The sequence below is a fragment of the Heteronotia binoei genome, chromosome 3, assembly GCF_032191835.1.
Source record: "Heteronotia binoei isolate CCM8104 ecotype False Entrance Well chromosome 3, APGP_CSIRO_Hbin_v1, whole genome shotgun sequence".
In the NCBI taxonomy this organism is placed as follows: Eukaryota; Metazoa; Chordata; class Lepidosauria; order Squamata; family Gekkonidae; genus Heteronotia; species Heteronotia binoei.
Window position 1 is genome coordinate 53,461,986 of NC_083225.1, and position 15,212 is coordinate 53,477,197.

At 39.4% G+C, this 15,212-nt stretch overlaps 1 protein-coding gene across 6 annotated transcripts in view; it reads right to left on the reverse strand.

The window, feature by feature from the left end:
* Nucleotides 1-251: 251 nt before the first annotated feature.
* The window catches only part of MAP4K4 (mitogen-activated protein kinase kinase kinase kinase 4), a 194,548-nt gene continuing 179,587 nt past the window's right edge, over nt 252-15,212 (reverse strand). For all 6 annotated transcript variants that reach the window (XM_060233807.1, XM_060233803.1, XM_060233806.1 and 3 more), the window contains 6 exons: nt 9,792-9,926; nt 8,310-8,410; nt 6,903-7,052; nt 6,529-6,688; nt 3,743-3,882; nt 252-3,383 (listed from right to left, as the gene is read on the reverse strand). In XM_060233807.1, coding sequence (XP_060089790.1) covers nt 3,300-3,383; nt 3,743-3,882; nt 6,529-6,688; nt 6,903-7,052; nt 8,310-8,410; nt 9,792-9,926 — 770 coding nt within the window. In that variant the 3' untranslated portion in view covers nt 252-3,299. The remainder of the gene's footprint in view (nt 3,384-3,742; nt 3,883-6,528; nt 6,689-6,902; nt 7,053-8,309; nt 8,411-9,791; nt 9,927-15,212) is intronic.

Genomic DNA, 15,212 nt, shown 5'->3' on the forward strand with positions numbered 1-15,212 from the left:
TTCATCACAGCTTCAAGACCAACAACATTTTATTCCAGGTATAAGCTTTTGTGTGCAAGAACACTCCTTGACAATATAGTGACAAAGAACAGCTATTGAAAATGCACACAAGCTGAAATGATTGGGAGGGGAGGGTCAAATGATAAAAAGGAAGATGTCAAGGAATGGCACACTTCTTCTCCATCCGAAGACCACACATTTCACTCCATTATAAGAAAAAAAAGTTAGCCAAAATATTTTCCACATACACATAGGTGTCATTTTTACTTTATTTAAGGAAAAATTGGGGTGGAGGAAACAGTAATTTTATAATACACAAAAGACAAATTAGACAGCTCTGCAAAAAAGGCTAAGTGTTTTGTTGCCACCAGTCTGCTTTGCAGCTCTACAATTAGTAATTTTACTGTAATTTTGTCATTTGCATTATTGTTTAAGCATCTTTATAGTTGGCAGAGTTTGGGGTTATAAAAAAAGTCACAAAAATGTGTACTGCTACTACTATGAAAACCTAACCCCACAAAATCACTTTGAAATAAATCATAAATATGTGATGCACATTAGTATAACAAAACAATTTTTGTAAACATTTTCTTCAACATAACATGTGCATACGATAAAAATAAAGTCACTGCATACAGTTAGAATTACCTTGACTTAGAATACAGAAAATTATTACTTAAAGCTTAAAACTAAAACTAGGAGTATTTTTTATGCTTACCAAAAGCAATGCTTGTAAAATTGGGTTTCAACATTTTTATATATGTAGTGGTTTCATAATACTGATTTTACTTGTAAAATTAGCCACCTTGGCACTTATGTAGGACTTGGGGTTGCAAGGCAACAACCCCACTGAAGGAATCGTCTTCCTGTCCCCTTTTGTTGTACAAAACTTCACCAGCATATTGAACTAGGAAATTTCTCCCTTTGAGAATATTCATACATTTATGAACAGTAGTCTTTTAAAAATATATATAACAAGGTGGCATGAGAGACAATGATGAAGATTAAATCAGTTTTAACCACACCATGCCATTGTAATGTTTGCCATGGGCATCTGGCAATCTGCTTCAGTAAACTATGTTATGGTGCCAATTTAAGACACTTTTATTTGTGTGCCTAAATTAGTCTTCTGAGTCCCATTCATTTACTGCTCATCAAAGCAGAGTTTTGGCTGCTTGCTAACAGGTACAAAAAGATCATTCCCCAATTCCTAACCCTCTTGGCCCTGACCTTCAGTGCTATCCAAAAATCAAAGAGTTTAAAAAGAGAGAGAGAGAAAGATAGACTTCAAAAAGTTTTCTGCCAATAATTATAAGGCATTTTTATGCATGTGTTTTATACTAGTTTCCTTAAAAAGCAAACTGTTCCTGCTCTCCCAAAGAAAGCCGTTTACAGGAAATACAAATGTGTTGGTCAGGAACAGCAGTGGTCTGACTGATGCCAAAAGACAGACCTGTTGAGCAGCAGGCTCACTCAACTGGTGCTGTTCAATGCAAAATCATAAGACTCTCACTGGAACTATCAAAGCATCTTGACTGAAGAATTATACAGAAATCCCTGTCGTGCCATGAAAAAGGTAACTACAGCAGAAGACAAAGCCCATGAAAACACTGGAATCCAGTTCACTGACTGATCAGTGAGCTTAAGGCAGTTGTCAACTAAAGTACCCTATCCAAAGAGAGTTAAAAAAAAACTTTTTAAAAAACAGAATGATTGGAATCATGACACTGCATCATTACATCACTGACAGATAAATTACACACTCAAGATTTCTCCAGTAATGAACACATGTAGTCTTTTAAACAAATTATTAGTCTTGAGACATTTATTACAAAGGCCAAAAAGTTACTCATAAAACAAAACTGATTTTTTTTTTCCTTTAAAAAGGCAGGGCAGAAAGAGGGGGGGAAAGAGTGCCAAGAGTTCATAGTTTACATTGAAACAAAAGTCTATGCTGTTGTCTTTTTAAAGGAGTAAGCGGTATTCACTACATTCTTAAAATAGTTTTAGTGCATTGCATTCTTATAAAAAGGAAAACATCACCTCCTCAAAAAGTTTCCTACAACATTTAACCAGTTATAGAACTAGACTAGTTATTGTTACTTGGTGTTACTAAAGTCCCGAATGTTAAAAGTAAAACCTGAAATTTTAGGCTAAATTCCTCACATTTCTATCCATGATGAAACTGATTTTAAAAGTGAAAAAGTGGACTACTGAAGTATTCACTCACTGCCACAAATATTTGTTTCAACCATCTCAAATGACTGTTGGTATCTCCCGCTGAAACCTGAGAGAAAATTAACAGTCAGATCTTCCATATGTTAGTTTTGGTACAATGATCAACTGCACATTAGTACTTTGTTTACCTGTTGTTTTTTTTAAAGAAAAGAAACAAACTATAATTCTAAACCACCTCTTTAATTATATGCATTAGAAACAATGAGGTAGGCACACAAAAAAATTAAAAATAAAAACCCATGTCTGTACTTTTCTTCCCGAAATGCTGCATAAGCAGACTGGTAGTGAAAGTTGTCACATATGTTATTTTAGGTTTAAACAAAAATTAAACCTTTAACTGAGACCAGCGCTAACACTGACATCACCAAGTTCTGGCCAAATGAAAAGTCAGTATAGAAAAATGAGCAATTATATTTATTTATTTTTTTAAAAACCTATCCTCATGTGGTATTTAGGCAAAACTTGGTATGCAGAAAAAAATGACTAAACTCTTGGCCTGGCCAACATAAAGAGAGGGGGGGAAATCACCCTACCTCCCCTAAAACCACTGTGCCTTTTCACATTTTATAAATATTTTTAAACCTGCACCTTCCTTTGTCCACATATTTGTCACATTACAAAAGAAAAGAGAGAAATGTCAATTAAATACATTGTTAATATTACTATATTAAATCTGCCCTCTGTGTCAGCAACACCAGCTTCTGCCTACATCACTTCCAGCCACCTTCTCATGCCTACCCTCCTTTCAAAAACATGTTTTTATCAGTCTCTTCCATTTTTCCTTAGGAATTCTGCAGCTGGGGAAGGAGGGAGGGGGGAGGAGACCTGATTCTTTCTCTAGTGGGATCCCAAATCTGATAGCACCTGATGGCAATATCTTTACAGCACCAGCCGTATATTACGGCCTCAGTTTTAAAACAAAAGAACCCAACACCAGTGATGCTTGAACATGCATTTGCATGTGGCACTGCATCATGGCAGGTCTGAACTCCAGTTGCAAATGATTCCAAGTTATGAAGACTCCGGATGTCAGCAATCCCTTGCCAAAAATACATTAACTTCTACCAGCTCAGAAGAGAAGTCCTCCCTAAGGTCATGAAATAAACTTGACTGCTTCCCCCAGACCGTACAGAGGCAAAGAAAACCTGTGAAACAAGATAAAGAGAGAGAAATATTGATTCACCAATGAAACCGTGGTAGATCATCAACATGAAAAGCAACTGGGATCTATCAGAACTCTGTCATTTGGGATCAATGTTCAAAGTCCATATGAAAAGGTACATCCCATTATCTTGGAGATAACCAACTCTTTTCTGCTCTTCTGTCAATAAACAGCATGGGGCAGCCCATGCATGCATCAGATACTTTTCTCCAGAAAAGCAGGGCTGCCGGATTGGGCAGAATTCATTTTGGGTGACAGTAGTGTTCACCATCTCCTGCTTTCTAGCAATAACTTACAGCCAGCTGAAATAAACATAAAGAGGGTCCAAAAAACATACTCTACCTTGTCATTACGTTCACACAGAAACTTGAGTCTTTGTGCCCTTTTGTGCATAAATACACCATCAAGATGTCCTGTTTCCACTGAACGTATCTCAATAGCTTTTTCTCCCCAGCCCATAATCTGATTTGATCGAATATATGCTTTGCAACCAAACAAACACATAGCTAGTATTAGTGATCGTCATAATAACGCAATCATTTTGTATATTCCATCTTTATATGCAGCTTGTTAGAAGACAGTATTTCACACAAAGCTATAACTACAGATTTTTTTAAAAAGTATTTTAGACCTTGATGATGCTGTTAGAAGACAATATTTCACACAAAGCTATAACAACAGATACAATAAAGTATTTTAGATCCTGATGGCACTGTAAGATGGATGAGAAACTGCTTTTAATAACCAGGCTGTTTGCCTGGCTCCCTTCACTGAATGTTAAAGCTCTGGAAACAATTCCAATTATCATGGTAAATACACCAGAGATAGCACAGAGAAAAGAAACCATTAATTACACTGAGACTATTTAAAACATCTATTTGGATGAGCGCAGCCAGCTTAAAATTTATTCACTGTATACAAAATTAAAAATAGACACACACCCCCTCCAAATCAGTCACACTCTTCATGTGCATTGAATATACACATTTTGCTATTCTGAAATATTACTATAATTGTTATGGCTGCAATTCTATATCCAATTTTTCACATTTTATAACAAAAATATAAAAATTTCGTCCATTTCAAAAATCCAATTGAATTCCCTAAACAGCATAAAAACACTGCAGCCAAAAGACATATGGAAAATTATGAAGGCTCTGAGGATTGCATGCCTATGATCAAAATAGCAGATACTTTCTAAAATACATCTGTACCAAAACATATAATTCCAATTAAAGTGATTGATTCCCATGCAAATAAGGACAGTAGCACAATGGAATCAGGTAAAAGAAAGAGGGAGGCTTCCACACACCATGGGAAACCTCCAGGCATGTAGGAAAATAAGACCTTCGTCCTTTACCTCCCATGAAGGCCAATATAGGGATGGGTATGTACCTCATCTCTGTGGTTCGGTTTGTGGCTGAACCACAAACCTACACAAACCAATATGTCAGTTCACAAACTGAACTAGTTCGTAGAGGTTCATGAGCCATTTAAAGTTTAAACTCCTGCTTTCAGCTCCCCATGAAAGCAGTACAAAGCAAAGCAGAGGTTTAAATGTCTCCAGTTCTGCTGCCTCCCCCTCAAAGCTGCAGGGAGCAGATTGGGAGGGTTTAAATTACTGGGAGCCATTTAAACCTAACAGCTGAATGACAAACCCTGCTGCTTAGCTATTAGGTTTAAAAGCCTCCCAGCCATTTAACCTTCTGGTTAACCCTTCAAAGTGGGAGAGGGGAAACCGAGCTATTTAATCCCCTGTGTGGCACTTCACCCCTTCCCCTCTGGTGGCTGGGGAGAGCTGAAGCCAGCAGACAAGACAGCATGAAGTGTCATCTGAAAGGCACTTCACCCCTCATGTCTGCTGGCCATGGTTTTCCCTAGCCAGCAGAAAGGAACGGGTGAAGTGCCCCCCCCCCACCGGGAGAAAATCTGCTTGGTGCTAAAAGTTAAAATGTTTTTAAGTATTACTGTAAGCCACTTTGAACAATGAGGAAAGGTGGAATCTAAATGTTTTAATAAATAAACCTATCCTTTCTTTCAGTGGCTGCTCTTCCTGGTTGTACTACAGGACTTCAGTACATTCTGGCATATTGCCAGACCTGGATTTTGTGGACATTCATGCAACTGGACAGTTAATTGGCCTGGTCTGTAGTTGCTGAAAGGCTGCTTGACTCTGTGTCATTGATATGAGGCTTAGTAGCTGGCTTTAACATCTCAAGCATAAATGCACAGCATGGAGCAGCTTCCTATTCTCCCTCTGTTGTTGCTACCACCATTTCCTACTCCTAATTTCTACCTCATAGTAAAGAAGCTTAAGCTATTACCCTCTCCTTGCATGTTTAGTTATTAGGACTGGTGCATGGCCACTCATAAACACACTTTCAAAATATACATCCAATTGTAAAGGGAGAATAACAGCTTAGTTAGCAATGGGTGAAAACTGGGGTTGAAGAGAGATGTATATTTGGTCCCCGTTACCTACCTCAACTGTTCTCCCCCTGCTTCATTCTAATGGCAAAGCCAGTGGAATTGGGAAAGAGAAATGGGATTTTACTTACTCCATTATGTTTTGTGGGTCATATAATCCCCTTGCTTCAAGTAATATAATTCTAGTTTAGGCACGATTTACTATATGGCCTTAATCAAAGATGACCTGAAGCATTTTTGTAGACGGATGGATTTTAACCTGCAGAGATGATGTTATTACCTCCCCCTTCCCACTGTAGCCAAAACAGTGGGAGGCAAGAAAGTTTAGCTTTACAGGAGCTAATGCTTCCATCCACAAATATAACTCAGTGGACTCAAGCTAAGCTATCCTCCTCTAACCTGGGCCACTAACAATATAGCAATATTTGGATATTGGAAATAAGAACCTTTGGGATTTTAAAGTTATGTTAACATATGAAAAGCATCTGAGGACTTGGAAAACACAATATATAAGCACATTAAGTGAAGTAATGACTACAGGATTCCGGAAACAAGCAATAAAATTGTTTTTCTAAGCTTGTTTTATACTACATGGAAGTGACCAGCTATTTCACCACTGCACTGACCAGCTTAAACCCATCTGTCTATTTATGCATCACTTTACTAATAAAGCAATTTGTGAACCTTATAGCTATACATACCCACTGATGTAGGCATCTCTCCCCATTGCAGAACCACATCTTTGGTGATCCTTCCATATGTATTAACATATACTCCTTCATCTTCATAACAAACTAGCAGCTCCATTCCATCAGTGTTTGGCAGAATAATGATTGCATGGGGTTGGATACTACTCTGGATCTGTGAACACATATACATATTCATGAAATATGAGGAGATGTCTGAACTCTCTTATTTATGTTACTGTACTTTTTGCAAATGCAGAGAACTTTTATAAAACTGTCTGATCCTTAAGAAAAAGAAAAGGTGAATAATTCAACAAGCGTAAACTGATTTAAGGACAAATCTCTTTCTAACACAGCACAGCCTACAGATTAGAACTTTAGATGCTTACATGTGTTGGGAGGTAAATATCATACACGGATCCTGAGTCTACATCCACTGCATGGAATCCAGCACAGGAGCCATAGATCACCTTCAGTCTCTGGCCTTCTTCTACAGTAAGATCCACTAATAATGGCTTATGTCCCAAGTCTCCAAATGACTGTAAACACCAACAAACAGCATGAAAATACTTAGCAGCCTGGATTGTCATCCTGAAATACACTTCTGTATTCTGGATCTTCCATCGGGGTAGTTTTTATGCTAGGAACTAAAAGGAGGCTTAAACTGCATCTTGGGTTCCATCGCTGGATGGCTTCCTTTATCGCCAACAGCATATAACAAGTCTGCAAACTTTCATTTAAAAAATGTGATTATTTCTCCTTGCTATTCAAGAAATCTAACATCAGACATAAATTTCCTATAAAATTTAATAGTCACCATAATCTAAAAAGGCTGCTTACACCAGTCCACCCAACACCAGTCACCCAAGAGACACAGTTGAACAAACTGGATAAATACACTGTCTGTCTAAAAGATCCATGTGTATTTGAAGTAGAGGTGATCCCACTCTACCACAGCAGCCCTCCAATTCTCCCTTCATGCTGCTGCTGGGGATCCCCCATCCTGCAAGAACAGCTTTACAGAGGAGGGGGCATTTCAGGACAGGATGACTTTTCTGCAAGGAAGTTTTAGATAGGATTCAACCCAATGAATTCCTATCACTGTTCAGGTGTTAAACTTACTTAGCAGTCAAGGAAAGTTGTACCATTGTTAACTGATGTTTGAAAAAGTTACTGGCCTGCAATGTCACAGTCAAAAAGTGGGGAACCTGGAGCCGTAGACCATAAGGCCTGGGGAACAGTTGGTTGCCTGTATGTTACCTATGGAGGCAAATGGCCGCCATGGACATTGGAAAAAAAAGATTGGGATTGTGAAAACATTGCAGAGCTAAATGTACACACCCATATGATGCTATCTCAGTCCAGATACAGCTTTCTTCCCCTTCCCAATCTTCCATTGTCCAAGAAAGGTAGCACTCTTTATTTGGCCTTTTCCAGGCATTAGCTTTCATGTTATAATTTCATCATAGTGGGGATTTAAATATACAAAGCCAACATTTTGATCAGAAACCAGGAGATAATAAAATTTCCCGAAGCTGGGTTTTTACACAGGTTGTCTGCTCATGCTGTCTAGTTCATTTTTAAAAAACTGAGCAAGAGGCAAAACACTACAGTCAAGCTGTTCTTCTCAAGCAGGGTAAATAGTAGCCTTGGGGATGGAAGGGGCTGAGGTAACAGAATCAAGAAAAACAGCAGGAAATCTATTTAGGGATCCTCCTACTGTCACTTCCATTTTGACCCTTAAATACATTTGTGGCCAGTATCTTTGTAAAGTCTTCTCTTACAGACGTCCTTACCTTAAATGCCATGAATTTATGGTATGGCTTTGGTGCCCAAGCATAGACTTCCACAGAACACTTCAAAGCAATTACCAAGAACTTGATTCTTTCGTATTTTACTAAAATTGTAAAAAGACAATGTACATGAGATGCAGAACAGACTGTGAGATGCCGAATAAATAACAATGCAAAAAAAAGATCTTTATTGAAACTGCTCTGAAACTACAAAAATTGAAGAGATAATCACTACAAAAACACTTTAAAAACACATAAGATTCAATAACAGAATTAAACATGCATCTATTCTAACAGATTATAAACTAGTATTCTCAGAAAAATGGACTTCACAGATAATTCCATCTTTCAATAAGAGATTTCATTTATTTCACACAAAGTCTATATTTTATTTAATCAAGTTTTAATTCACTGAGGCAGATATTTTCCACATTTCTATCAGTTCTTACCCAGCAACAGCTACCCAAAAGATTTCTAGATATCTGGAATTCATCTTTAACTTTATGGAAACTATACAGTGAAATAAATGATAAAAGCTAATATCTAGAGCACTGTTAAAAGCTAATATTTAGGGTTGACTAATTCAAAATATATTCATTAATCATATTAATTAAAAAGTTATTTTCAATATGAATTTATAAAATATGTAGATGCCGTTTTAGAACAAACATATTCCCTTTTTCTCAGTAACTCATAAAACAAACCTGTAGGGTACATCAATAACATTACCCTCATATTACAGACAAGACAGGGGGTCAGCAAGTATGCCTAAGGTAGCAGCCAAGATGCTTAATTTAAGAGACCTAACCGATTCCCAATATATGTATTTTAATGTTTTCTACAAATGGCTCTTGAAAATTTCATAATTTCACGAAAGCAGAGTCTTAGCACAAGATTACCTTTCCTATCATCAAATTCTAAAGCAAATCTCTTACATTACTACATTGACTTTTGAAATAGATGTTACTAAATTGTTTTAAAAATTGCTCTATCAGTCCAGTTGGGAATGATACTGAAAAATATACACCTATCTTTAAGTGACTATTTGGTAATGATAAGAAATAGATGAGAGGATGCAAAAGAAATAACGTGGTGAAAGGATTAAAAACAAATAAGTCAAAATTACAGTTTTAAGTTAAATCTAACATTAGTTTGAAGTTAGAGGAGATTTCTTTCCTTGAAAAGGAGCCAGCGTCAGACACAACAATGGACTGGACTTTCTGACGATGTTTATATGTCCTTCTACAGGACAGAGGCTTGTAGACATTTTATAAAAAAAACCCCTACTTATCAGAATTTAGTTCAGATAGTTCATCTGATCCAATTAATATATGATATGTTCAGAACTGTTGAAAAACAATCCACATAGCAGCAACATACTTTGTGCATGTAACTTTGCACTTTGAACTAGATCTAGGAGCGTGCCTGGAACACTATTTTTTCATCACATACTGTCTTTCACAGTTAGCATGATGCATTACTTACCAACTTTATAGTGCACACAGCCTTCCAAATCACCCACAGTTGTCCAACCTTGTTTCTTTTCTACTTCAGGGTCATTGTGAAGGATTTTGTTTCTTAACCAGGACAAGTAATAAACTCTCAATTTGTTTTTCTTGCCTAGAATTAAAGTTGGCCAATTATAAAAAAAACCTGAACACAATCAGGACAAAACTTTTATTTTGCAAATTAGTGATGGTCACTCATCCATCATTAGTGATAGATTTTATACTTGCATTAAGTTTTCATCAGTTTCCCCTGTCCTCAACAGCTTTCCTTTACCTGTGAAACGTCACTATAGATGATGCAGCTCTCCAGAAATGGAAGAAATGACTTGGTAGGAACAGCCTTCCTTCCTTCTTGTATAAGCAGCATGAGGACTTATGTTTGTGCAAGAAGAGGCAACTTTTGCTGAGACCTTGTTAAAAGATTCCCTCTGACACATGGCATTTTGTTTTGGAAGGTCTCTTGACCCTCAGAAGCTACTGGCAAAAGAGGAAGCTGATGAAAATTGCCTCTGTGATTCAGCCACAGAATATATTCCCTCCACTTTCAATACATATAGATTAGTCCTTGGTAAATTTAGCAGAACTGGTATGATTGTCACCTGGTTGTATGAAGATTCCAGCCTACAAGGAAAGTTCTAAAAATACTCAATAATCTGTGTAAAAATAGTATGTATGCTAGTCAGGGCCGGCCCTGGAAAGTCAGGGCCGGCCCTGGACTATCTAGTTCCCTAGGCAAAGCTAATCCCACCCCCCCCACCCCCAATTTTTCTCTTTTCAGGAGCATGGGCACAGCCTGGGCTGTCCAGATTAGGGCAGAGAGAAACAGGGGTGGTTTGCAATTTGAGTACCTCTGTGTAGTAGCGACCCTGGACTTCCTGACTCCATGCCACTCTTCCCTGCGCCCCTTCCAACCTCAACCTATTATCTATAGTCTTACGAGTGCAGTGTTAATACCTGTCTACGCTCAGTCCAGCAAGAGACAAGAGTCTCCGCTTCTGTCAGGCGCACAGGAAGCAGGGCTCAGAAGCAGCACTGCCCCCTTCCCTGCAAACTGAAAGAGGAAAAGGAGAGAGAGAGGGGGACATTTTTGCCACCTGCAGCTATTCACAAGGCCTCCAATTCACAACTGAAAACAGAAGCCCAGGAAATGAGTCAAGAGCTAGACGACTTCAAAGCATCCGCTGTCTTGAGGCTTCCCTTTACTGCTTTAGGGATAACATATCTCAGGCCATGTTTACAAACTCCCATTGACTTTGGCAGGGCTTGCTAGTACCTTGCAAATGTGCATAATATCGTGCCCTCAGTTGCAACATATTTCACAGACTTTCTTTCCTGCACTGATCTTTCCGGTCACACACACGCACATACAACCCTGCCTGGGGGAGGGGGAATCAAAGTTGTCTTTCCTACTCTCTTTCCCACTCGCATTTTCTCTCCTGCTTCTTTCCCAGTTCTCCTTTGCCCAAACTAGTTTACAGTTATCATTCTGATCTGAATGGATTTTACCAAATGGGAATGAGAGTAATAATTGAGGATGTTTTAGTTCCCCAGTACTCAGTGGCAGCAATCCTGCTTCTTTTGACCGCGTGCTGAGCCGAGTATTTCCCCTGTGTTGTGGCAGTCCGTCCTGTACCTTAAAACTACTGGCCCTTGCAAGCCGTAAACACCTCTGCGGCAAGCTCCTTGCAAATCTCCTCCAGAAATTGGTTGAGGTAGAGGGATAAGTGTTGAGCTCTGGGAAGGAAGGGAGGCTGTGAGAGCTAGCTATCTGTACAGAGCTGTGATTGCTTTCAGTGTGGGATGGGGGATGGGGGGAGGGAAAGAGACAGAATGGTCTGCTCTGCTGCAAAGGATCACTGCACCCAGAGTGAGGCCGATGGGGGAGAAACAGCAGCAGCGTTCCTGATTGAGCTGTGTGAGGCTTGTGGCCCCTGGTGAGCCTTCAGTCACTTGCTGTCTTTTGTGCGCCCCAAGCTGCTTGAAGCCGGAGCCAGCTGGCCACAGCAGAGCAAGGAACAAGCGACAGCACCAACCAGCAGGCAGGCTGCTGTGGCCCCTTTCCTCCAAGGTGAGCTCTCTCTGCCTCCACTGCTGGTCTGTGCTGCGGCGGCTGCTGCCTGATGCTGAGGCACTGCACAACTTGAGCCAGAGCCCCAGCCACACACACACCAAGCCACTTGGGGCCACCCAGGCACACAGCAGCACACCCAGGGCAAGAAGAGAAGCAAGCTGCAGCAGCCACACACAATCGGAGAGGGCAGGGAGAGAGCAAGTAGGGGAGGGCAGGAAGGCTAGAGCCGAAATGAAAGGAGAGGCCGCAGCTGAGGAGGGAAAAGCAGCAAATTGGAGAGGGCGGGAAGTGTTGCGGTTCAGGCAAGAGCTAGCTACGAGTCCCTACTCAAGATGGTGCTGACAGGAAGCCTCTGCACCATTTTGAGTAGGGACTTCTAGTTAGTGCTCAACAGCAAACTGTTTTTCCAACAAAAGAGTTACATGCGATGGGGGCGTCAAATTTGCCCCCCCTCCCAGGGCCTGTGCCCTAGGAAAATACCTAGTTTGCCTAGTGGAAGGGCCGGCCCTGATGCTAGTGTATGGAAGTTACTAATTTTGTAGTAATAGTAATATTGGTTAGAAAGCATGGGAATGCCAGAGTGTCTAGAATGCAACATTATCTGAGAAATATTAATCACTCTATCTTTTGCAACTCAGTGGCTAACTCTTCAAGAAATTACCATGAAGCTGAAAATGGTGCCAGGGTACAGTTGGAAGATACACAATCTAACAACCTTACTGAAACAAAGTAAATCTGGGTTTGGGTAGTATGTAGAGCTCCTAACAACCCTGCATTCCATGATGGAAGCATGGTCCAACGTAAATAAATAAAACAAGCTTCTAAAACAAGCACATTGTTCAGAATCCTAGCAGAAGTAAACTGGGTACTGTAACAACTACTCAAAATGATCTATGTGCTCCATGGCCATTCCTTGATACTATTATTGCTACTATTGTTTTCACATTCGTCACAGGGAAGATGATGTCAAATCAGCTGTGAATTCTATTTTTGAACCAACTCCTGTGGGTGGTTGTTTGTAGGCTTTTGCAACTTATGTAGTATTTCCTCAGTTGCAGTTGAGATAGTAAAACAGAACCTACTGAACTGGGCTTTTCTTCAAAATCCAAGAAAAATATCCTAACTTTTCTTTTTGTGATCAAAAAATGTAGGACGTAACCAAGATTACCTACACAGAGCATTATATGAACTTGCATTTTGATTTAGAAGTTGTGCATTTGGCCTCACTCAATGACTGCAACTGTCTTTTGTTTGTATTAAAAACACGTTCCTTGTGGCATTAAACAGGCTTACTTCTGAGTAGAACTGCTCTCCTAATAGGTCAAACCCATACAAATGGCAGGAACAAACCCTCACTGGAGGCACCAGTTTACAGAAATGGGCCTTCCATGAAATTCCTGCCCATACTTCAAGAACCACAGCAGTCCTGCCACTCCCACACATTAACACATGACAATTTTAACTGTATGACTCAAGGCCATGTCTTTTGTCACAGAAGCACTTATTCACCATACCTCAAAAGAAAAAATTTATTTACCAACTAGTGATAGTTTCCCACCATGTGATTCACTTTTCAAACACATGATATATCAAGGGAAGCCCCCTATCAGTGGTATTTTTAATAAGGAAAATGTTCCTCCTGTATGAAGGATACTAATTATGTCCCTGTGATCTTTATGCGTAAAAATAAATCACATGTTTTTGCCTGTACTAATATGGGTGTTCATTAGTATAGTTGTAATGCAATATTATACAGATACATTCAAACCAATATGCAATTGGTCAGGACTTTTTTAAAACTAGAAATTGGATTTTCCCTTTAAAAGAAATGAGACACAACATAGGGAAGAAACAATTCAAAAGTTTATTCAGCTAAAGCAGAGGTGGGGAACCTCTGTCCCAAGGGCCGTATGCGGCCCTTGAGGTCACTTGGTGTGGCCCTCGGGGATTGTTGGGCCAAACCGAGCTAAGTGGCAGCCTCCCTGGGGCTTGGCTGGCCAGCAAGGATCATGGGGCCCAGGCGCACTGTGCAACAGCCTCCCCAGGACCAGGCAGGAATCACAGGGCCCAGATGTACTGTGCAGTAGTCTTCCTGGGGCCTGGCTGGCCGGCCAGAATTGCTGCAGGGCCTGAAAAAAGTTACTGTCACAGTTCAGTTTGCACTTGATTATCCCAGATGGTGCGGCCTAATATGCTAATGAGTGTGTGACCTAATATACTAATATTAGGGGATGTAGTCTAATATGCTACTGAGTTCCTGCTGGGCTTTTTCTACAAAAAAGTCCTGGACCTATGTATTTGCCTAGGGTGGTGGGCCAGGTGTGTCTGTGTGCCAGATTAGGCTCTCCCCACAGGACTTCAAATAGAAAAACAATTATTTGCATTAATTTTGCTGGCCTGAATCATTCTCCCTTGGCGGCGCACTGTTTTTTGATAATTTTTTATGGCCCACAAATGATGTTATAAATATCCATATGGCCCTTGGCAGAAAAAAAGGTTCCCCACCCCTGAGCTAAAAAAATACCACCCTCTGGAATATTACTAAATGTTACATAACAAAAAAAAATACTAGACCTAAAGTTAAATACTTTTATGCTCAATTGAGTTCAGTGGAATAGTTAAACATATGCTTAAATCTTGCCTTTTGAAGTGACTTTAACATAAATTTGGCTGGATTATACATCATAGCAATTTCACTACTCCTGCTAACCTTCAACATTCTTCTAAATAAAATCATACATTAATTATTTTCTAGGTTAAATTGGCTGTTTAATATACAAATAATAATGCTTTATGTTCACAAAAGAAGGTATTACTTTTGGCATGCAAAGGTTAGCTTCCAAGGGAGCACTAAGAAATTAGAAGAACTACAAGGAGATTTGTTAAAAAGAAATGAAGCCTATCGAAATTATTGTGTCTCTGGATAAGCTATTTAAGGTATCCTTTACTAACAGCAACTAAAGAGGAAACAACACACACAGAGGAAACAACTGAACCGAACAAGAAGTCCAGGACTTCCACTGACGCAATGCACAAATAAAAAGATAAAAAGTTTTAACCACAGATTTTCACCATCTGACTTGCATAGCATTTTTTTAAATGTACAGATCTTTTGTTACAACAATGTCAGTGTCGTAACTTGAACTCTCACACACACACACACAACGTTCCTCATCATATGCTCACATGCTGGCCTATCTCCACATGCAGGGAAAGAACTGAAATCATAACCCGCAGGCTATTAATTCCAACATTTAAGAATCAAACACAGCATCTTTTTCCCATTACCTTATTTCAGTTTTTAAAGCACTGTTTTAATGGTACCAT